The sequence below is a fragment of the Dunckerocampus dactyliophorus genome, chromosome 5, assembly GCF_027744805.1.
Source record: "Dunckerocampus dactyliophorus isolate RoL2022-P2 chromosome 5, RoL_Ddac_1.1, whole genome shotgun sequence".
Lineage (NCBI taxonomy): Eukaryota > Metazoa > Chordata > Actinopteri > Syngnathiformes > Syngnathidae > Dunckerocampus > Dunckerocampus dactyliophorus.
This window is the reverse complement of record NC_072823.1, coordinates 24,396,743-24,419,051: the sequence shown is the minus strand read 5'-3', so window position 1 is coordinate 24,419,051 and position 22,309 is coordinate 24,396,743. Positions and strand designations below refer to the sequence as shown.

Below are 22,309 nucleotides of genomic sequence, written 5' to 3'. Positions count from 1 at the left end.
ATTTGAGGGATTAGATCCGTGTGAATAACGGCTTGTCTGATTGGCCAGATTAACGTGCAGCATGGTTTGAAGTAGTGAGCCCCTGAGCACCGTGAACAATGTCTATTATCTGCAACACGCTAATGCACAATGGACACCTTGTACAGTAAGAATAGAGTGTATAAACACTGTGTGTGTGTGTGTGTGTGTGTGTGTGTGTGTGTGTGTGTGTGTGTGTTTGTGTTGTGCTTCGATGGAATTTAGCCTGCGATGCGTTCACTGCCTCTGTTATAACCATGAGTGCCCATGTAGGCTGATGAAGGATGTCATCAGATATTTTATAGACAGCATCCTATAATTGGTCAAATCCTAGACTTACCTTCCACTGTAGTTTCAGTTGTACTTTTATTAGCGTTGACCACAATTGGTCTTACGACATTGTGTATAAAAGCCTATGGGTGTGTCTCAGTTGGCACACTTCCATATTTACACTTTCTAAGTATGGCACTCAAGTTGATAAGTGTGCAATGAGAAGTTAGAAGTTAGTAGTTTTAGTCCATTTCTACATCACTTTCCTCACTTTATCGCTGTCTATGATCGCTGTTTCGTGGTTGACTATGGCTTATTAGTTACTGTAGATAAAGTATTTTGGTCACTAGGTGTCAGTAATGTTACATTGGGACAAGACATTATATTACATTACAATGTCCAACATGATAGAGTGAAAAAAGTTCACCTCCCATTCCATGTGGAAGTGGTAAGTTTTTGGCTTTTTACTTTGTCCTTCTTCCCCATTCCATTTGAGACACCTAAGTTTAGAATAAGTAACTTGGAGAGACTAACTACCGGTAGTTAGGTGGGTACCTTGCTATGCTAGCAGCGGCTGTCTGTTATGTCCCTGCAGAGATCCCGTAGTCTGCGCAATGTGATGTAAATAAAACATAATAGGAGTGTAAAAGTGACTATAGGGGTGTTATTTTATGTCTAGAGAAGCTCTAATAATGTTCAAAGAAAGTCATAAACGGATTTCCTATGCCCTACGAAAATAGTCCCTTTATTAATATTGAATCATACTTTGCAGAAATTCACCTATCGTGGTCATGTCTGGAACCAATTTACAACCAATAAACCAGGGACAACTATACTTGGATGTTGCAATCAAAACCCTCCAAATGGCGAGGGTGCAGTGCTGGACACTTACGACCCTAAATATTTGCCATTTTGGCTCAATGGCGGAAGGGTCTAACTTGAAATAACGCAGTTTCAAGACTAGCATTGGAAAATAGTGAGCAGAGGAAGAAGTAATGAAGTGAAGGCTAAATACTGCAAACGTCATTTCCCGTAAGTGTGCAACGACAGCCCTATGTTCTGTGTCAAATCAAATATGTCCGCAATACACTTAAATAAGTATATTTACTTTGTAAGTACGCACATTTTGACACATTCATTACTGTCATTGTGCATTTACCAGAAATAACAATTGCAGTATTTAATTTTTTTTCTACTCCCCTTTTTCCTTTTGCCGAATAGCCAAGATGGCGACTGTTGAGGTTGGTAAGTGTCCAGCAATGTGCACTCTTCATTTTGAGTGTTTTGAGTGCAACATCCGGGTATGGACAGTGCCCTGCAGTTTGCTGTACCTCTCAGTGTGCAGCGTAAGTACGGAAGTGTGCCAACTGAGACACAGCCTACTGTATGTGTATGAGGAGTGATCTTCCTCCAAGAGGATTCCATATAAAGTCCTTGCAAGCATCTGCACGCATTACACATTTAAGACAATCAAGTCAATAATAGAGCTGCAAACAAAACAAAAATTGTTCCTTGACACCAGCATGTGAATAATAGAGTCATGAAATGTGCGGCGGTAACTCTTGAAGACAAGGAACAAAGCTCATTGTGGGAAGACGGAGATGCAGCCGGGATTAACATGAGGGCATCCAGTGAAATGACTTGTCAATCCTAATCTGGGATTAGCAGGCTTTGGCACCTCCTGGGCGCTCTAAAAGCCACCTGTTTGACTCGTAATTCTTTTGTTACATCAAACTTTTACACTTCCCATGAGAGGATGCAATCAAAGATGTTAAAAAGTGCTATTTTTAGGACTTTGTCATGTATTTGTGCTTTTGGGTGACTGAGGAGCTTTTCGTACTCATGAATTAAAAGCAGTGTCTTTGTTTGTGTTTTTGACACGTTGTCCCTCAGTGCTGCCTTGTCCTGTTAGCTTCACGTGCACTCAACCGGCCGTGGGCTGAATACAGCAGTAAACATGGATGTCGTGTAGCTGGAGCTCATCTTGTCTCTTTTAGCCTTTAAGTGCCAGACAGGAAGTCTTTCTGATGAAAACCCATCTGACTTTGTGACAGTGGGGAAAATAAGTATATGATCCCCTTAACCTACTTACAAAGAAATGAAGAGTCCATCACTTTATGGTCGGTTTATTGTAAAACACACAAATTAGTCCTGCCACCTTAGGAAAGGACTCCTAGTCTCAACTCATGATGTGGATAAAAGACACCTGTCACAGAAACAGTCTCTTCCATTTAAACCTCGCCACCCCAATGGGCAAGAATGGAGACCTGCACAAAACTGTCATGTACAACAAGACCATCAGCAAGAGGCTTGGTGAGAAAGAGGCCACTATCGGTTATAGCAAATCCTGTATTGTTCATATCTTTGTAAGTATGTGGTATCATTTACATATTATCCGATACCGCTGCCAAATCTGTACTTTTTAAGCGATGCCAGTGCTTAAACAGTGCATGAGTCAAGTACATATTTTGCCCCAAAACAATGCCTTTTTATCTTTACAAAATTTTGTGACATGCAAGTTGAACAGAAATAAATAAATATAGAAAATGATAACTAAGTATTAAATTCACCAATATGACGTAAAATCCACAACAAATTGTTGTAATGATCACACAAAAACCAGCAGCAGTACAGAACACCGGGAACATGCAAAAAAAGGGGTGGGTAATGAGGAAGTGGTGTGTTATGGAATGCTATAGAGAAATGTGTGTGTGTGGCGTTCTCACTAAGCATTGCTGTTGCCGTGTTCAGGTCGGCAAAGATGAAGAAGGGTGTCAGACTCAGTGTGCGTCTGTACGGATGCTACATTACTTACGAGGTGTTACATGCACGATATCGCCTTCAAGCACTGGTTGCAAGGTGGATAAGTCTGCATTCATTTATCACCCAAATGAGGCATAAAAGCAAGAGGCATTCGGTTCCATTGCTGAGTTTCGGTACTTATCCCTATTTGTAAACGTGTAAATCAGCAGTGTATCAAATACTTATTTCACCCACTGTCTATCATTTATTTCTTCGTCAGTGAAAACCTCCACACTGTCTTTTTCGTTCCACCACTGTCACGTATAGTTGTCATTTTCAGCTACTTTCGCCTATGTGACGAGGTCATGACTTGGCTTGCGTAACACGTCTATTTGCGCATTGCTGCGGCATTATGCACCCAAAAGAGGTCAAAGGTCAGCGGTAAGATAATGAGGATGGCGGCTTGCAGTGAGTGCGCAGATGGCTGGGGGCTGCTGCGAAAGGGAGAATCAGCCCTCTCTCAGGTGAGCTGATGTAGACGGGAGGTGTCTAGAAAGCAGAAACAATGGACAGCTCTCTCTGTCCTTTGGAATGATTTCCATCCTTAAACCCTGGGCTTGAGAGGCTGCTTGTAAAAGGCAAAATAAATCATATTTTTGTCTGCATATAGAAGGTCTACATGGATGATCTTGGTATCAAAGTATGGTAGTATAGTAGTATCAAAGTATGGTTTGTGTAGATGTGAAAATGTACATACTGTATCTGCCATTGGAAGATGCATGTTCGGTGACTTTTAGCAGTAGAGGAATGATACTTGTCACACTGGAAGGGTTAAGTATTATCTTTCAAATGCTGCTAAGTTTGTTATATTACTGTTTGGGTGTGTGAAATTATTCATGACATAAGGTGGTCTCGGACTGCTCGCTTGTTTTCCAAATTCGCCCATTTCAGTGTTTGTGGTTTGTTTTCCGCTTCTCTAAAATTGTTTTGGTTGAGCTTTTCACTGACGTTCTTGTGGTTATGTGGATGTATAGCATGTGTATGCACGTGTTGCAAAGCAGTTACCATAATAGCGGTATGTTAGCACAACACCCTCGCTCATGGCAGCTCATGATTTGTTTAGTGACTGTTTGCAAACACACCACCATTTATGTCCGGCGTTCCACAGGGTTCAAACCTTGGTCCCCTTTGTGTTTTCACTGTTACGTGTTTCTGATATTTCTAAGTCAACAAACTAGAGCGCATACCTCTGCCAAGGTTTAACAGAAGCAATTAGGGCTGTAGCACGTCACCTCCTGGTTTATGTAAGACTATTAGATCGGTTCTGTGACGATTGTGTTTGTTTCCTAGCAGGCTACTCTCTGGGTGATGGGGGATGACGTAAAATGTTAGCAATGGACGGCTGAGACCGTTTCCATTCTGAGGAATGGGGGACTAATTTGTGTTAAAATTTGAAGGGTTAGGATTAGGGTGGGAATTGTTTTTGTAGTTTTCACGTAACACTGCTGTTAAACTAACAAACAAAATAGTACTCGCATTTTTTCTTTCATGCTTGGTACAATACAGGCCAAAAGTTTGGACACACCTTCTCATTCAATGCGTTTTCTTTATTTTCTATTATACTATTTACATTGTAGACTGTCAAAACTATGAATGAACACGTGGAATTATGCACTTAACAAAATAATATGAAATAACTCTAAATATGTCTTATAATATATTTTAGACATATATTTTATGTCTTATATTTTTTTTATAGCACTGTTGTAGACCCTTGGTGTTCTCTCAATGAGCTTCATGAGGTAGTCACCTGAAATGGTTTTCACTTCACAGGTGTGCCTTGTCAGGGTTACTTAGTGGAATTTCTTGCCTTATTAATGGGGTTGGGACCATCAGTTGTGTTGTGTGTGTCCAAACTTTTGGCCTGTACTGTATATTATTCGTCACTACACTGGTTTAATTTCTCATTTTGACCCCAAAAGTCACACAATAACATAAACAACTGGCAAAAAAAAAACTGTTAGCATTTGAAGCTTGACGGTAGAAATGTACTGGGTGTTGCGAGTGGGCTGTCCAGCTGAGGTGAGACGCAGAGGACACACAGTCCTTGTTGACTTTGGTCTTCAATGGTTGCTTCCATGCTGGCTTCAATGGCTTACTGTGCAGCAGATAAATGTATGAGGAGTGTGTTTGTGTTGCCATGCCAGGAAAAACAAGAAGCACAAGGCAGGGTGTTGGTCAATAAGTCCACTTCTGGACTTGTGGGGGCTCTGTGGTTTGGGGGCTACATGACTACACTAAAGAGCCTTAACACACGCCATAGTCGCACATGTTTACGCCCACTGTGCAAACATCATATTAATTTTTTTTAAACATTCCTTCCTTTGATTGATATTTTCCATCTCAAAACTAGTAGAGGCAGTAAAGACCATGTTTGCTGCAGGTGTTCATTCAGTGAGAGACGGCCTTTATTGCACACTCGCACAATAGTTATCATTGTATTGTGGGGGCACCCCGCCCCCTCCCGACCCAACGGCACCCCCTGCTACACGGTGTGATTTTTTTTTATTTCAATGCTTTTCATTATATAGAGGCAGATCACAACATAAATAATTTAAGGATACCTTTCATATAGAACAGGTCTATAACTTGTTGTTGGACTTTGTGGCTAACTTCTGGACACTTACCAACCTCAACCTTCTTCTCTTCTCTTTCTCTTGTTTTGTGTTATGAAAATTGGTGAAATGTCTGTTTGATGTAACGTTTATTGAATCAAACTAGTGACAAATTTCTAAAAACATTTAACAGATGAAATGAAATGTTATTATCTAGCAGATGTACCTCAGCAAAAATGTCATTTTTTGAATGGCTCTGGTCACACGTTTGCACAGCCACTTGTTGCTTGGCAGAATTCAAAGAGGATTACTTCCGACATTTGCCATTGAAAACTGTATTTCACCACCAAAATATAATAATAATAATAATAATAATTAATAATTTGTTATAGTATTATAATATTATTATGATATATGATATTTAATTTCTAACTATGAGGACTTTAATGTGCTTGGAAACTCAAAGGTTACATGTCCTGGTGAAAAATATTTTAGTGGTCCTGACATGAACCCCAAAAAGTCACTCAGTGGCGCCCCCTACAAATTTAGAAAAAAAGTTGCATTTGCCACCAGTTTCATGGATCGTCTTGCACTCTGGTGTATGTCTACCAAGACAGGACACACGGAAAAGTCTCAAGAGCCCATGTTCGCAAACAAACAGGATGTCGGCCATTTTGGTTTCAAAAGCAGGGGTACGTATTATTTATCATTTATTAATTATGTTTTTCATAAATACCCCACAGTTAATTGGCGACTCTAAATTGTCCATAGGTATGAATGTGAGTGTGAATGCTTGTTTGTCTATATGTGCCCTGCGATTGGCTGGCGACCAGTCCAGGGTGTACCCCGCCTGTCGCCCGAAGTCAGCTGGGATAGGCTCCAGCATGCCCCCGCGACCCTAATGAGGAAGAAGCGGTATAGAAAATGGATGGATGGATAAATACCCCACAATAACAATGTTTTAGTTTTTTTAGAAAAAGTTACTAAATCCTGGTGCGAACAGGCTTATATATGAAGCACAGTGATGGTTCACCAGTTGGTCATTTTTCTTTCCTTTATTGTTTCAAATGAGATATTTTTCGTTGATGAGCCCATCACGTGCTACGTTCTGTCATCTCTGCCCACTGGAGCACAAAACTGCTTTTTAGTGATGAAGGGAGCTGGATGGGAGCCAGCTGGTGTTCCACTGAATGTTTCTATTTTGGGTGACAGCGGCGGGACAGGAGGGAATCTCCTCGGCAAAGAACAGTCCAGCGTATGTGCGGACACATTCCGACTGTCTGACCTCTGACAGCCCCCCTTCCCTGTCTATCGAGCGTCCACACTGACTGGCTTGTGACTGAGCTGCTCTCACACAGGAGGATTCTCCCTTCTGAGCTTTGTTTTTTACATCACTGAAGATACATTTAACTTGCAGCAGTGCTGAAAGTGATTGTTCTCTGTCCACCAGTCAATTCATTGCAGTGTCTCACTCTACAGTCTCCAGTTTTTGCTTTTTCTGTGGTCAGAAGTCGTGACGCTTACCATAACGATGATCCATATCATAGGAATTGCTCTGTGAGGAAACATTGACTGTACATTAATAAAGCTTTTTATGCTTTATACAGTGGATGTATTAGGACTGTCAAAATAGCACTTTAACGGCGCTAACAAATTTATTTCATTAATTACGTTACATAGTTAAAGTCTGATTCAAATATTCTGCTATTATAGAAGTGTTAGGTATCAGTGTTAGGTAAATAGATTTTCAGGCATGTGTGCCATCTCCTAACTTGATATTAAATTAAATTTGGCACTATTAATGCATACAAATATATATAATCCTGCCCTGTCATTTATCTTTCTTTCAATAAAATACAGTAAAAATGGGCATATTTTGTGACATGGTGATTAATCATGATGAATTATTTTGAAACTATAATTAATCAGATAAAAAAATTATTTGACAGCCCTTGTATATATATATATATATATATATATATATATATATATATATATATATATATATATACAGTATATATAGGTATATGTATGTATATACAGTATATATGTATATATATATGTATATGTATGCATATACAGTATATATGTATATATATATGCATATATATGCGTGTGTGCGTGTGTATATATGTGTACATATATGTGCATATGTACATGTATGTGTATATTGTATTATATATTATTATATTATATATAATATTTGTTTTTTGTTATATTTTGTAAGGTTTAATATTATTTACAGTAATTGTATTTATTTTGAATTCATTAATTATTAATGAAATTAAACTTTGTTGTCTAATGTATGTATATTACAAATGTATATTAAATGTCCCGACTTTAGGGACACCATGTAGTATCGTTCAGTTATTTGTAGTATACTTGACAACTTGCGACAATGGAAACTAACAGAGAAACATGATGGAAGTGAAGCTCCATGCTAATGCTGGATTAGTCTTGATTCGAGGCCAGGGTGTCCCTCTTTGTTTCTGAATCTTCACATTCTCCTCTTTGCTGTCTTCTCACCACAATTTAGTTCTAGTTGAGACTTGGCCAACGGGAGAACAATTCTGCAAAAAGTCCTTAACGTTCCCACTCGTTTGCTGGCGTCCAGCGGCCGCGACATCGATGGGAGCTTTTGCGCCCAATGGGGCTATCCTCGGAGGTCTTTGTCCTCTCGCTCCTCTCGCTCCACAAGTGGCAGAAGGGACCTGGCGGCTGAATGCTGCTTTGTGTGCTGTTTTTCCAAGATGGGGGCCTCTCATCTGTCACAGGTCCCTCTCCGTACCCCCCCCACAATGGACCATTGTTTATGCCAAGTCTCCAGGTCCCCGGGCAGATTGGACCACACTTTCCTGCCAAATTCCGAGCTTGGTTACGCTTTCTGCAGCCCTCACAGAGGAGAGTCTAAGTTCATTTCTAGAAGGCTCTAGAAGGAGACTTAACTCCTAGTTAGTAAAGTCATGATGACACTCAACACCAGTGGTGAAAAAAGCCACAGCGTGCATCACAACATTGCCAAGGTTGATTATGGCCATGCTGAAAAGTCATGAGAAAAAAGTTGTCTGCTATGGAAAGTAAAAAAAAAAAAGTTGGATATTCAATAATAATTGAAATGAAATTGCAAATTAAACAACTTAAAAAAATTAATTGGAAAAAATCACATTAGGTGTTTTTTAGTCCTTTTGTCATCCATGGCTGGTTGTATTAGAAAGGGATCATATGCTTCATCCACATTGTTTGCACTGTAGACACTCTCCCATCTTTGTTCTTCTAGATCCTTCCTAAAAGCGCTGATGCTATCCTCTACGCGCAGTCTTTGAAAAATCTTTTTAGCCACCACCTGTATTTTATTATAATGTTCATTGTAAAGAGTGTACATAAAGAGTGGAAGATGACCACTGATGTCACTAATTAACAAGCCACTAATTGTGTTGTTATCAAAGTCATTGGTGAATATAGTATCAATAAGGGTGGCATTTAATGAATGTAATTGCTCCGCTCACAAATAATTCATGGTAGCAACCACCTTGCGTGAAACAAATAATCAGAACAACTCCAAATAACACTGGAAATAATCCACAAAGTCAGAAATATTGCAGTCAAACAGCAGAATATAATGTGTAATTTAATTAATGCTTTCACTCCTTTCTCAAATAATGAATGACAGCAACCACCTTGCAAAAAGCAAATAATCACAACAACTCCAAATAAGACTGGAAATAATCCACAAAGCTGTACAAATTGCAGTAAAACAGCAGAGTACTTGTAGAAGTGAGGGGACAAGTAAACAGGTCATAGTATTGGTTTCTGTATGCGGCCCTAAGTATAAAAAGTTTGGACACCCCTGCTCTACGCACCGTGTTTGTGTGTTTGTGTGTGTGTGTGTGTGTGTGTGTGTGTGCATGTGTGGTGATTTCCAGCGCCCCATATTGACTGCAGTGCACGAAGAATGAAAAATGAAAACAGTGCATGCTTTGTTGCAGCACCAGGCGTGTCATCTTTCCAAGAAGTTTCGCAGATAAAACGGCCGCTTTCAGCGCAACTAATATTCCTGAAAACTGAAAACAGAAATGGAAACATCATTGGATGTCTCTGTGGACGTCTAGCAGCACTTTCAGTGGAAATAAATTCCCGTGTCTCAATGTTTTTTTTTGTTCTTTGTGTTCCCCATTCTCATTACCGTAATGAATCAAAAGCAATGCCACAAGAAACATGAAACCCTTTCCTGTTGCCCTCACAGAATGATGTCTTCCATGCGAGCGTCGCCTCCCTTTCACGCTCCATCTGAGGAAGCGGAGGGGCTCAACCACAACAACGATGACGACAACAACGCTACCTGGGTCGATGACGAGGGTCCCAAGGAGACAACGTTGCCCTCTCCTCCTGACCAGCCCCGCCCGGACGAGCTTCAACCAATCAGAGAGAAGCGAGGGGGTGTGGACTCGTGGGAGAACGTTGGATCTTCCGTCATGGTGTGGTGCTACTCTGGAAGCACGGCTCATAAAACACTCATGATACACACACAGGAGCAAGATCTCATGCATAGTGATGCACACACACATGCACGCACACGCACACACACGCGCACACACATGCTGCAGGCACTGCTGAAGGCAGCCCAGCAAGGGTCCTCCTCTGGAGACTTTTACCCTTTGGTTCTTCTCATCAACTTCTTCTGTTCACTGAGTGTGTGAGTGAGATGAGGAGATTTCGGATTTAGCTTCTCTCCTTCTCTCCCAAATACGTACACACCCACTGGTCACTGCATTAGGCATACATGCACAAGAGCTTAAATGCAATGCCTGAAACACATCTTGCTTTGTGAGGTATCTACAATTAGAATCTAGAATCTCTCTAAAGACTAAGTGTAAGCACACGGGGGTCACTACATAAGTGAGCACCTGTGCTCAGGTGCTTACTATTGTTTTGGGCAATGTGGACTTAGCGTATAAGACATCTTCACTAAACATAAGTGCCTTCATCATCGTCCTTGTCTCTTGTCAGGACGACGACAGCGCTAAAGGCTGCTCCGTCTACTCCTACCGAGCCAACTCCACCTCTCCGCCCAAGCCGGAGGAGTGTTCCCGGGATCGCGGCGAGCAGACGGTGGTGGGTGTTGCCTTCGGCACGCCGGAACGCCGCAAAGGTAGCCTGGCGGACGTGGTGGACACGCTGAAACAGAAGAAGCTGGTGGAGATGACCAAGACAGAGCAAGACGGTAAAAGAATGTTACACTGGTCTGTGCTGTGGATGCTTGTCTGTGATTGGTCCAAGGTGACCCCGCGTCTCATCCAGGTGTGAGCTGGGATAGAGTCCAGCTATGACGCTGGTGGATAGATCACATTTATTCTTGAGGCTTGAGAGGTTTTAGGGTGACTCAGAAGCCACTGCCTGTAAGTGGAATGTATTACCCGATGTATTTCATATTGATCAGTACATTGACAAATAGAGGTATCAGAATGTGCAAAAAGGGTATTTTTACTTCAAGTATCTGGAAAATGAGTAAATGTGCAGTATTTACTATCTTCTTTTAATATATGTCTGACCCACATAAAATACCCAAGTAAAACTGAAGTAAAAAAAAAATTATAAGACATTTTAGAATAACAATTAAATTATAAAAAAAAAATGAAAAAAACCTTTTGACCTTTTCAAAAAAAAATTAAAGATGCAGATTATATACAGGAGGTCCCTAAAGTCTGGACAAATAATATAGACCAGGGGTGTCAAAATCATTTTCATTGAGGGCCACATCGCAGTTACGGCTGCCCTCAAAGGGCCACTTGTAACTGTCAGTATATATGAATAGAAATATGAATATAACCTCACGATATTATTACACAATTGCCCGTGCATTTGATTATTATATTTGTACTAACAAATTGATAGATAACTTGCTTTGAAATGAGAAGTAAAGTGAAGATGTCATGGTGACGAGCAGACATTCAAGTATTTATTTTTGAAAAATGCGTGGAATATCTTGCTGCATGATTAGATAATACTGACGTTTAGAAGAACTGCATGCAGTAACATTTTTCTGTCAAAATGACGGATCAAGTACATTTAGAAGGACAAAGGTGAAGTGCATTATTGACATGCATTATTCCCGAGGTTTCGCGGGCCACATAAAATGATGTGGCGGGCCACATCTGGCCCCCGGGCCTTGTGTTTGACAGCTGTGATATAGACATATAATATACATACATTATCCCAAAAATATTAATGTAATTATTAATTAATAAATACATACAAAATAAGAAATACACTAGTAATTGATTATTTAAAAATAAATAATACAAATTAATTTGAATGAATACATTAAATAAAAATAATTTATTCATTATTTATTAATATAACATGTATTTATATAATATTATTCATTTAAATTATACTGTAAACATGTAAAGTCTAAAAATGTTATTTCTTTCTAATTGTATGATATGAGACTTTGCCTATATGTACAGATTTTAGATTATGTTTTTGAAAATGTCCGTGTACATGCAAACTAATCCTTGGGTGGATTGCGACATCGTCACTATGGGGATATTTAGTTGTCTCCTTCCAAACGTGTCTGCCACAACGGTTCTTTTGAAGGTGCAAAATGACTACTTGATTGTTAGATCTCAGTATCAATGAGTGAAAATACCCTTCCCTTTCCCGTGTGATCTAAAACGTTAACACGTCTCGTCCAAGCGTGCCTCAGCTCGTCCAGTGAACCCCTTCAGCCATGCAGAGGGCCTCCTGCCTGTCACCGTGCACGTACTAATCTTGATATCAGATAAGCGCTTGATCTTGCTCTTTAAGGCTCTTTGACTTGTCATTGATCCACTAAAGTGGGCAAGCGAGTTGGCCAGAGGCGGAATCTCAGCGCATGCTCTTGTCTTTTTGAGGTGACACAGGGCCGCTCGTGCTTATCTGCCAGACAGGAAGCGTCTTGGAAGGCGAAAAGGTGGCTAGGTCTTCATAAGTGTGCTAAGTGGTGTGTGTGTGTGTGTATCTTTTGCCTGCTATCCTGTTTGCATGCTTCATTTCCAAGTTGGCTTCTGTCCTGTCATACCGTCACAGTAGCACAGTTTGAAGTGTTGCCATGGTGACTGCTACACAACGAGGAAGTCTCAATAAGGAGACTACTACGCTGCTTAGTTATCACTGTCCATTTCATATGAGCAGATCATTTGACATGTTCAAAGATAGCATCTTTAGCCTTCATGATGGTTGCGTCATTTGAGTGGCTTTGACCGAGCATGCAGCCAGTGTTCATGGCCCTTCTTTACTTTACTTTAAAAGTGATGGTAAATGTTCAGTTGTCCATACATTTGTCATTTGTAATTATTTTTGCATCATTTTCTGCATGTAAAACTACTACTAACTATTGTCAGTAAAATGTGTTTTGTATTAACATTTTTGGATGTCTGGAAGGGATTAATTGGATGTACATTATTTTCTATGGTATTTTCTTTGGTAAGAGTTCGTTTTGATTTGTATTGAACCTTCTGGAACGGTTAACCAAGGCACCATTGTGCACAGTGTACACAGTATGTACTGATGGAAGAGCACGTTGTCCTCCTGCACATGAACTGACGGGTTCGTCCTAATGAGTTTTTTTACTCATCAATAGAATGCTGAGGCTCAGAGTTTCATTCTGAGCAGCCAATGTGATGACCATGAAGCTGTAGAGCCCTTCTGTCATTCCTTAGTCAATTGCTTTGAACAATGTGTCTTTATTATTGATGAGGAAGTCTTTTCATTTCCTCTTCATCAATTCTCAGGAGTGAAAGGCCCTCCTGGTAAACAGGCTCTCATCAGGATGTTTTTTTCTGCTGCCTCCTTCATGTCTCATGTGAACAATGTCACCCCCTCCTGGAAAGGGCTGGGCGCTGTTAGGTAACATGATCAAACAGAACCCCACCAATTAGCGCTCACTTAGCCCAACATGGCCGACCGCGGCGGCTCAGAGATAAAACGTGGGCGACATCGCAGTTGCAGGATCTCTAATGAATAGTTTGACCTCGCCCTGCAGCATGGTAGATATTCACCCTGGCGTCTGTTGTTAAACGCTTTATCAATTGCTCATTAAGGCACAGCTGGTTGCTGCCAAGGCCTCCTAGATGAGCGCCCACATTCCCACGCAGGAGGTGAAGGTCTTCTCCTTACATTATGTATTAGCTTGAGTTTCACTTGTTTTATGTATCACACAAAAGACGTCCTGTGTGTTATTATTAAGGCGTCACTGAATAAAGTGCTCAAGAAACACACAAGAAGAAATGTGGCCGAATGTCATTTCAAGCATTTTCAAAGGGAATATTTGCATCAGCACACTTCAGTAAGTGTTCTGTCTACCCTGTGTACAGTAGAGTCCCGATATTTGTGGGGCTTACGTTCCCAGACTACGGCCGAATAGCAAATATACAAGCGCGATTGACGCCCATAAAAATACATATTTTTGACACAAGTGGCTGGATTATGCTGCTGCAGTGAGGCGCCACCGTATACCGGCTCCCTCCACCCCCTCCAAAGCCTCCTGCTAGCTTGACGTCGACGTTCTCCTCTGGTTTTGGATCAACATTTGCAATAATAGTCACTGTCAGCTCCAATAACCCTCCCCATTTCTCTTTAATTGCCGTTGTTAACTCACGACAAAGCAAGCTAACAAGCATAGATCATCATAACTCATAATCATAACTCGTGTGCTGATATAATTATCGACAGAAAAAAATGATACCAATATAATAATAATAATAATGATAATAATAATGGATTTGAGTTTTATAGCGCTTTTCAAGGCACACAAAGTGCTGATATGAACCTCTGACGATGAATCTCATTTTTATGTCAGTAATGTCGGTCGACCGATATCATTGGACATCTTTATTATCTTTATCAATATTTTACTACTGTGCACTTTTTGTCATGAACACACGTTGTCCAGTTCTGATAAAACTGCTGCTCTGCTGGCAGGATCCATGCTAATCTTCTTCTTAGGGATTTCTGAAAGGTTTATAGATGTAATTATTAATTGACACGTAACCCCGCAGTAATCCACAGAAAGAATTGCCAAAAAGTGAGCCTTCAAAGGATGCTGACATTATTGGGTATTTTTCCATCATGATTTATTTGAATAATAGGTCATTGTGGAAAGTAAAGTGCAATCAAAGCTCTCATTACCTTACCAGCAGCATTGTTTTGTCTGACGGGGGCTCACCCATCGTTAATGGGTCCTGGCAGGGGCGGGGCTCCGTCATGCCAGCTTAGTCAACCAACTAACGAGCCTGGAGAGGCTCTGAGCATCGCTCTGATCCCTGCTTATGAATAAACCAAACAATTCACGTGTTTAACTTACAAACCAGTGTGGATTACGAGGTTAGCGCACCTCTGCACACCTGCCACACCTGGACTGAAAGTATTTTTTTGCAGTCCAAACATGCAGTGGATAGAAGAAGATCTTGTCATGTATGACTTCTATCAGCATGGACAGTGCACTCATGTTTTTTCATGAGCACTGAGCACGCTCTGTGTTGACATGCACACAGATAGATTCTGGGTGACATCACATCACTATCACTTTCCATTGGCCTCTTTTAGCTTGATTTATTTGCTGCACCACTGTAGCCTTCTCCTGCAAATTATACACCATTTTATCTATGTTCCGCTATCTTCAGCAGCCACGCAGATTTGATCTTTTTCCTCCTTCTTCTTCTTCCTTCTTTGTTTGTTCGCTTTCCTTCTGCTTCTTGCTCCTTCCTCGTCCTTCTTCTTTCCTTTGGTTTTACTTCTTCTTCCTTCTTTTTCTTTGTTCTTCTTCCTTTTTTTCTTTCTTCTTCCTCCTCCTCCTTCTTCTTCTTTCGTTATTTTCTTCTTCCTTTCTCTTTCTTCTTCTTCCCGTTGCTTCTTCGTTCACCATTATTTCACCTTCTTCCTTCATGTTATTTCTTCCTCCTCCTCCTTCTTCTTCTTCCTTCCTTTTCCTCTTCTTTCATGTTTTTCGTCCTTCTTCTTTCCTCTTCCTTTCTTCTTTCTTTCTTTCCTTTCTTCTTTGACTTTCTTTTTTCTTCTTCCTCCATCTTTTTCCTCCTTCCTTCTTTGTTTTTCTTTCTTCCTCTTCTTCTTCTTCCTTTTCCTCCTTCCTTTTCTTCTTCCTTATTTTTTCTTTGTCGTTTTTCCTTCCTCTTCCTTTTTCTTCTCCTTCCCTCTTGTTTCTTTGTCCTTCGTCCTTACTTTTCTTTGTTCTTCCTCCTCCTTATTATTCTTATTTTTCCTTCTTCTTCTTCCTTTCACCTTCTTCTTATTGTTATGAGAGGGCTCACATATATTTGTATTAACTTGTTTTATTTTTATGATGATGTTCTTAGTGTGTTTGTACAAGCAGTATACGCAACAATCTGGTGCTAGTCCTAAAGGTGTCCTGGCTGGTCCAATATTAGGCAGATAAGTAGCAATAAGAGGGATGGTGTTCTTCTCATTACAAGTATCATGATCAGCATCATTTTCAAGCTGTTATTCCAAGCTAAGACATTATTATATATCAATGCTTTAGAGCCACACTTGCACACTATGGAGTGTGCTCCAGTGCACGTTTACCTCCGTTCATGTGTGTGGGCTTATGGATCCATACAGCCAGGTGTAAGTCATTGTGATGACAGCTTAACAGCCTGGTTGGGTTGGCCCGGGAGTTAAGCTCATTGGCTAATTAACAAGGTCTTGGCTCGGGGGCGCCGTGCTTGCCTTTACTCCACCAGATTGCCTCTTTGAGCTGTGAGTGTGTGTGTGGTAAGCTTAGCATGGGGATGCTAGTGCAACAGTTCATCTCACAAGTCAGAAATAAACATCAATATACTTGACAATTTCAGACCATGTATTGTAATATTGCATGTAAACTTTGTAGGTCCTTGGAGGCTGTTCTTCCTATGCACCATTAGCACTGTTTAGTCGTTGCTTCCAGTGTCCTGGCCTGCTCTAATTGATTGGGAAGTGCTTCCTAATGATGGGCCTCAGTCAGAGTTGGGATTTGCCACCTCCACGCTCAGCTTGGCGGCGCTCCAGCCAGCATATGGCCACAGCTCGTGCGTCGTGCTCCGCTTTTGAACACCGTCCAAGGCAGCGGATTAAGTAGTGATTTTTATCAAGTCCTCCTCATTTTTTTTTTTAGACGGGCTTCTCAGACAAAACGCATAATTGTTGAGCAGATGATTTATAACATCTGGCAAAGGGATAAAACTGAGAAGAAAAGTTGAGTGTGACTTCCTGTAATGCAGATCGTTGTGTGACAGGATGGCTTGAGCGTACACTCACCGGACACAACATTAGGTACACCAAATCGGCCTTGCCAAAAACAATAATGATCACTTTTGATAGACACCATCTCTTTATTTAAAAGTATATTTATTATTGTACTTGTACTGTACTCTATCATGCTGACATGTGTTTGTAATATTTATAAATTATATATTACCTTGGGCCTGTCATGATAATCAATAAATCAATGAATCACACGATAAATAAAAATAAAGTCGATTATTTTGCCAACCTCGCTATATTGACATGTGCATGCGTGTTTGTTTTCCTCCTCTCGCTCTACCAAACAGGCTGAATGACAAAAGGTTTCACTCTGTGCATCTGTCTCAACAACAGGGCGCGTTGGTTCTATAACGGAATGAACGGAGTGGCTGAACCTTGCTGTCAGTCACTCAGTCTCTTTGTCTCAGCGACGAGAGGCGGGGCTGCAAGCGACCGCGCACACAGCAGCAGCACTTGTGTACACTCCCTAGCTGTGCGTGTCGTGCGCTACACAATCGAATACTTTCTTCGTGCCTCTTGTGTATAAAACACGATCTGATGTCAATTTCAGCCCGTTTGTCCATCGTTATTTTGTGACATGATAAAGTTTGTGACAGACAATTAAATAAATAATACAAAATGGTGGAACTTATGTTTTAGCTGATTCCCGGAGTGCACCAAACGCATTTTTCTGCATCCAAAACATGTACGTTGACTAAACCACCTAAACACCACATTAAACGTGAACAGCGTATTCCACTCATAATGTTGCTATAAGTGAATCAAGGAAGTGTATATGCAAATGAGCTGACGTATACATTGACACGCAACTCAACTTAACCCAGTAAATCTGGGTTATTTAACCGTTTTTTTTTCTGTCAATATCCAGACAACAACAAAAGTGACACTGGTTCAAAATGAGTTCTGTTCAAAATCTGTTTTTTTGTGATTTTTATTGATGTTCATTGGAGGTTTTCTGTCTTTTTTGTTTGTTTAATGTTTTTTTTTCATTTAAAAGCTCATGACATTCCAATTCCAATGTTAAATATTCTTGAGAAATTAAAGTGACTTTTGATATGGTGTACTCACATTATTATTATGCCATATACTATCATTACATTAAAGAAAAAAATGTCAAAATCATTTTGATAATAATATTCTTTATTGGCAATGATTTGTTGGACAATTATCGGCCAGCAAAATTTGTTGTCGTGACTGGCCTAGTTTACGTCATTTAGCTAACTGAGCATTCATATTTTGGTAAAGGATCTATACCTAATTTTATGTCCAGACAGACAGGAGGTTTGTCTTTTTTGGCCCCCTGAACTCCCCACAGTCCGTCTCTGTGACCCAAATCAGAGGCTCCACCCACATGATCTCCCCTGAGGGCCGGACCTAAACAACGCATGCATTGTGTGTGTGTGTGTGTGCTGAGAGTTTCATGTATCATGCCTAAAGTGGAACCAGAAGCTGAGGTCCTGAACTGAGGTTTTAGGAGCGTGCCTTTGACAAAGACGCAGTTTTGCACGCTGCAGCATGTGAGGCTCCACTTTTGACTAATCTTAAAGTCGAAATAAAACGTTTATGTCAGTGTGAACATTAAATAATGTCAGTGCTGCCAAGTTAAAGTGGAACCCTGTGAGGTGGAACACAGTCTGATTTGTTTGGGTTTAGAAACAATGTTTCCAATTGGAAATAATGTAAAGAGAAATAATCTGTTCCAGGGTCAAAGGTACATTACCAGTGTAGTAACCAGTATATGAGTTCAGTATGATAAACCTCATTTACAGATTTTTTTTTGTACAGTACAGAATACAGTATTGATGTGCTAATTTGAGATTCTCTTTTCTTTATAAAATAAAGAAGCCAATTCTAAAAAAGTCGCAGAGGCGCAATGATAAAAAAAACACTTTAAAAGAAATGATTTGTAAATACAACATCAAATTGAATTTAAAAAGATATCAATTTTGGAAATATGGGCCATCATTTTGTGAAAAAATTAGTAAACAGTTAGAAATCCCCAGTTTTTGCATGTTTAATGCGAGTGGTAACTTGTCTGTTCGACAGTCCTTGAAAGTTCCACCTAACTTTCTCCCATGCCGCACAGATAGACTACTATACAGTATTTTCCCCTTTGCTGAAATGCTGAAAGTATGTGGGAATGTATAAAGGCAAGATTTGAGATTTGCATATTTGTGCAGTACACCTCTCTGGAAAACAAACTCTAGGCTCGTACTGGTGGATGGTGGGTCTGTATTCATTTTGTGCTTTTAATTTGATGTTGTTCCTATCATAGTTTTACATAATACATAAAAAATAAGATCATATTTGATTGCTATAATGTACATATGTTTTGCTGATGTATTAAAAAGCTTTCCCGGTGACTAACTAGTGCGCTGCTAATGCTACATCCATTCTCGTCTTCAGTCATAGTCACATTGACACAAGCCCCCAAATTACCGTCCTTGGCTACGCCTGCCGGTAACTAGCAGCTCGTAATGCAAATTTTAGCTCGTAGTTCAAAGCAAAAAATCAGCCGAGAGACAGTTAGCATCTAAAAAAACACTCATTAGTTGGGACACTCCTATGACAAGGTGCCACTGTATAAATGACAATGAAAAAATAGCAGCAGTGAGCCACCTCACTTCTCTCTGGCAGTCGACGTACTCTGTGACAACTCAAATGGCAGCGACAGCAGATACAAAATAATTTTGGTCTTGTTGCGAGAGCCATCTACCAGGGCTTTGAAGCTAAACTTAACATTCAAAATGCCCTTGTCCATTTCTCCTCAATATGTGTTCCTGCTGGTGGCTCCACATCCACTGCTGCATTTCCTCATACTACGATGTGGGCCGAGGCTCAAACAGGACATGTGCACATTAATTGCGTGTCAAAAAAAATAGTGCTGTTAAAGAAAACTTCCGTTAACTAGTTAATTTTGACAACACTACTATATACATACTATACTTATACTAATATATACTTAACATTCTTACTTATTCTTTTGCTTTCCACCGGTAGATGATTAAATTGAAGTTCAAGGAAATGTGTCTCAAATAGAATACTTCTGTCAGTATACTTCAGTATACTAAGTACTGTGTACTTAGTTCTTTTTTTCTTTTTCTTCTCTTCCTTTTTTCTTTGTATTCTCCTTTTTCTTCTTCTTCTTCTTCTTCTTTTTCTTCTTCTTTTTCTCCTTCTTTTCCTCCTACTCCTCTTTCTCCTTCTTCTCCTCTTTGTTCTTCTTTTCCTCTTCGTCCTTCTTCTGCTCTTTCTTCTTCTTCTCCTTTTCCTCATCTCCTTTTCAATAGTGAATTTCAACCACTCGACGGAGCATTATTAAAATATTAAGATTTGGAACACCACATAAAATATCTGCCACCTTTTTTCACCCACTTCCCGATAGTATAACAATTCAAAATTATTTGTTGTTACTTTGCATTTTTTGAATAAAACACATATAACCTACATTGTTGTTCACTACTTCCCACCGAATTGCTCTGAGCCTCCATTATTTCAAATCAGTCCCTCCCCTTCCACTATGGAGCCAAGTGTCCAGCACCGTGCACTCACCATTTTGAACGTTTTGAGTGCAACAACTGACAGTGCACTGCATTTTGCCTTACTTCTCAGTGTGAACGCACTTATGCACTCTAAAGACTACGTATAAGTACGCAAGTGCACTAATTGAGACACAGCACAAGGTAGCACTTTATAAATAACGTTTGTCAAAAGCGTTTTTTTGTTCTTGAACAATTACTTTTATTATTATTTGCTGATCATATCACACGGCTATTTCTTGTGTGTGTGGGAAAGAGCTGACATATAAGAATAGGGTTACATGGGGCTACAATGTGTGCCCCCTCCTCAACTGTGTGTGTGTGTGTACTCTCTTGTAGTGTGGGTGTCGCCTGACAGATGAAAATAGTGTGTGTGAAATAGACACCGTGCCAACACACAGCCAGGCTAACCACTTTAATGGTTTTACAACACTCACACTGAGTGTGTGTGTGCATGTGTGTCTCAGCAGTGTGGTAGCATTGTTTAATCTGTGTGTAGGTGTGTGTGTGTGTGTGTGGCATACAACTGCTGCCGCAAGTGCACCATTATGTTCATCAATATGTGTGTGTGTGCGTGCGTGTTTGTGTGCGCTCATGTTTGGACATATGTTGAGTTTTATTTCATGGAGACATCAATCCTGGCAGCCAGCTGTTAGGACAGCTGCTCTCTCCTCTTCCTTCTCGTCTTCCTCTCTGCCAACATGACTTGTCCGTCTCTCTTCCTATTTGTCACTCACTTCCTGTTTCTTCTTGTTTTTATTCAGCATCGCTGTCACTCATCACACGCGCTTCTTTTTCAAGTGTTGCATGTAGATATATCACTATGTCATCTCTGCAACACTAGCAGAGCACTGACCTCCACCAAGGCAAAACAATTCTAATTTAATTAACAGCAACTTTTAGATAGCAAGCCTCCTGAATTTGTCCTGAAAATTCATGTATAATCACCAGAATAAAAATAGAGTTATCGTGAATTACTGTCATTTCTGCCATTACTATGGGAAGATGAATTGTAGAAGATTACTGCCTGTTGTCAACCTACAGTAGGTGGCGTTTGGTCACATAAAGAGTCACTCCCTCTGTTTCCGTGCACTAAAAAAAATGAATTATTGCATGAATTTGCTTTTAAAACTCGTGTAAACACATTCATTAGATTGTGTTTGACTTTTTAAGGGTGGGATTAACACATGTAGACTCTGCAGTTGAAAACCATATCCCTCTTGCATGTACAGTATACACAAATTTGAATTAAAATAGACGGAACACACAAAATTGAATTAAAATAGAGTAAAAATAATATGTCTGCATTTGGTTTGTGTATTTGATTCAACTCTTAGTATTTTTATAACTGTTCAATTCAGATATTATGCCTCTACTGAATGAGAAATCACCACAAAATAGCATGAAGGCAATGCTCGCACTGTTTGAGTGGAGATCTGCTTCACAAATAAAGTACAGTTTAAATGTTACCAGTCATGTAAATAAAAAACCAAATAGCTCACCTCTCCTTTCTTTTGGTCAAAGTAGCTCTAAGAGCGATGAAAGATGGAGACTCCTGATTTGCACACACATTAAAACGCTACCAACCACACGTGTAGGAGCTCTAGACAGCTTTAACCCTTTGACCAGCTGACTTCTACAGTACTAGTAAGAGTACTAGTAACAGTTTAGCATTCTCTTTCTCTACCCACACAGCTAAACAAGCTGAAATGACCAAATTTGCCCTCTAGCGTTTCACAGGCACGCAATGTATGTCCAACGAGGGATTTTGATCTTGTGCGTTTATATATCGTACAGCTGTCAAATGATTAACAATTTTAATCTAAT

The 22,309-nt window shown here is 40.1% G+C and overlaps 1 protein-coding gene across 2 annotated transcripts in view; it reads left to right on the top strand.

Annotated features, from left to right (window-relative positions):
- Nucleotides 1-22,309, top strand: part of LOC129181063 (transcription factor SOX-6-like) — a 126,127-nt gene that overhangs the window by 31,006 nt on the left and 72,812 nt on the right. For both annotated transcript variants that reach the window (XM_054775722.1, XM_054775721.1), the window contains exons 2-3: nucleotides 9,889-10,120; nucleotides 10,653-10,866. In XM_054775722.1, the coding sequence (XP_054631697.1) occupies nucleotides 9,890-10,120; nucleotides 10,653-10,866 (445 nt within the window). In that variant the 5' untranslated portion in view covers nucleotide 9,889. The remainder of the gene's footprint in view (nucleotides 1-9,888; nucleotides 10,121-10,652; nucleotides 10,867-22,309) is intronic.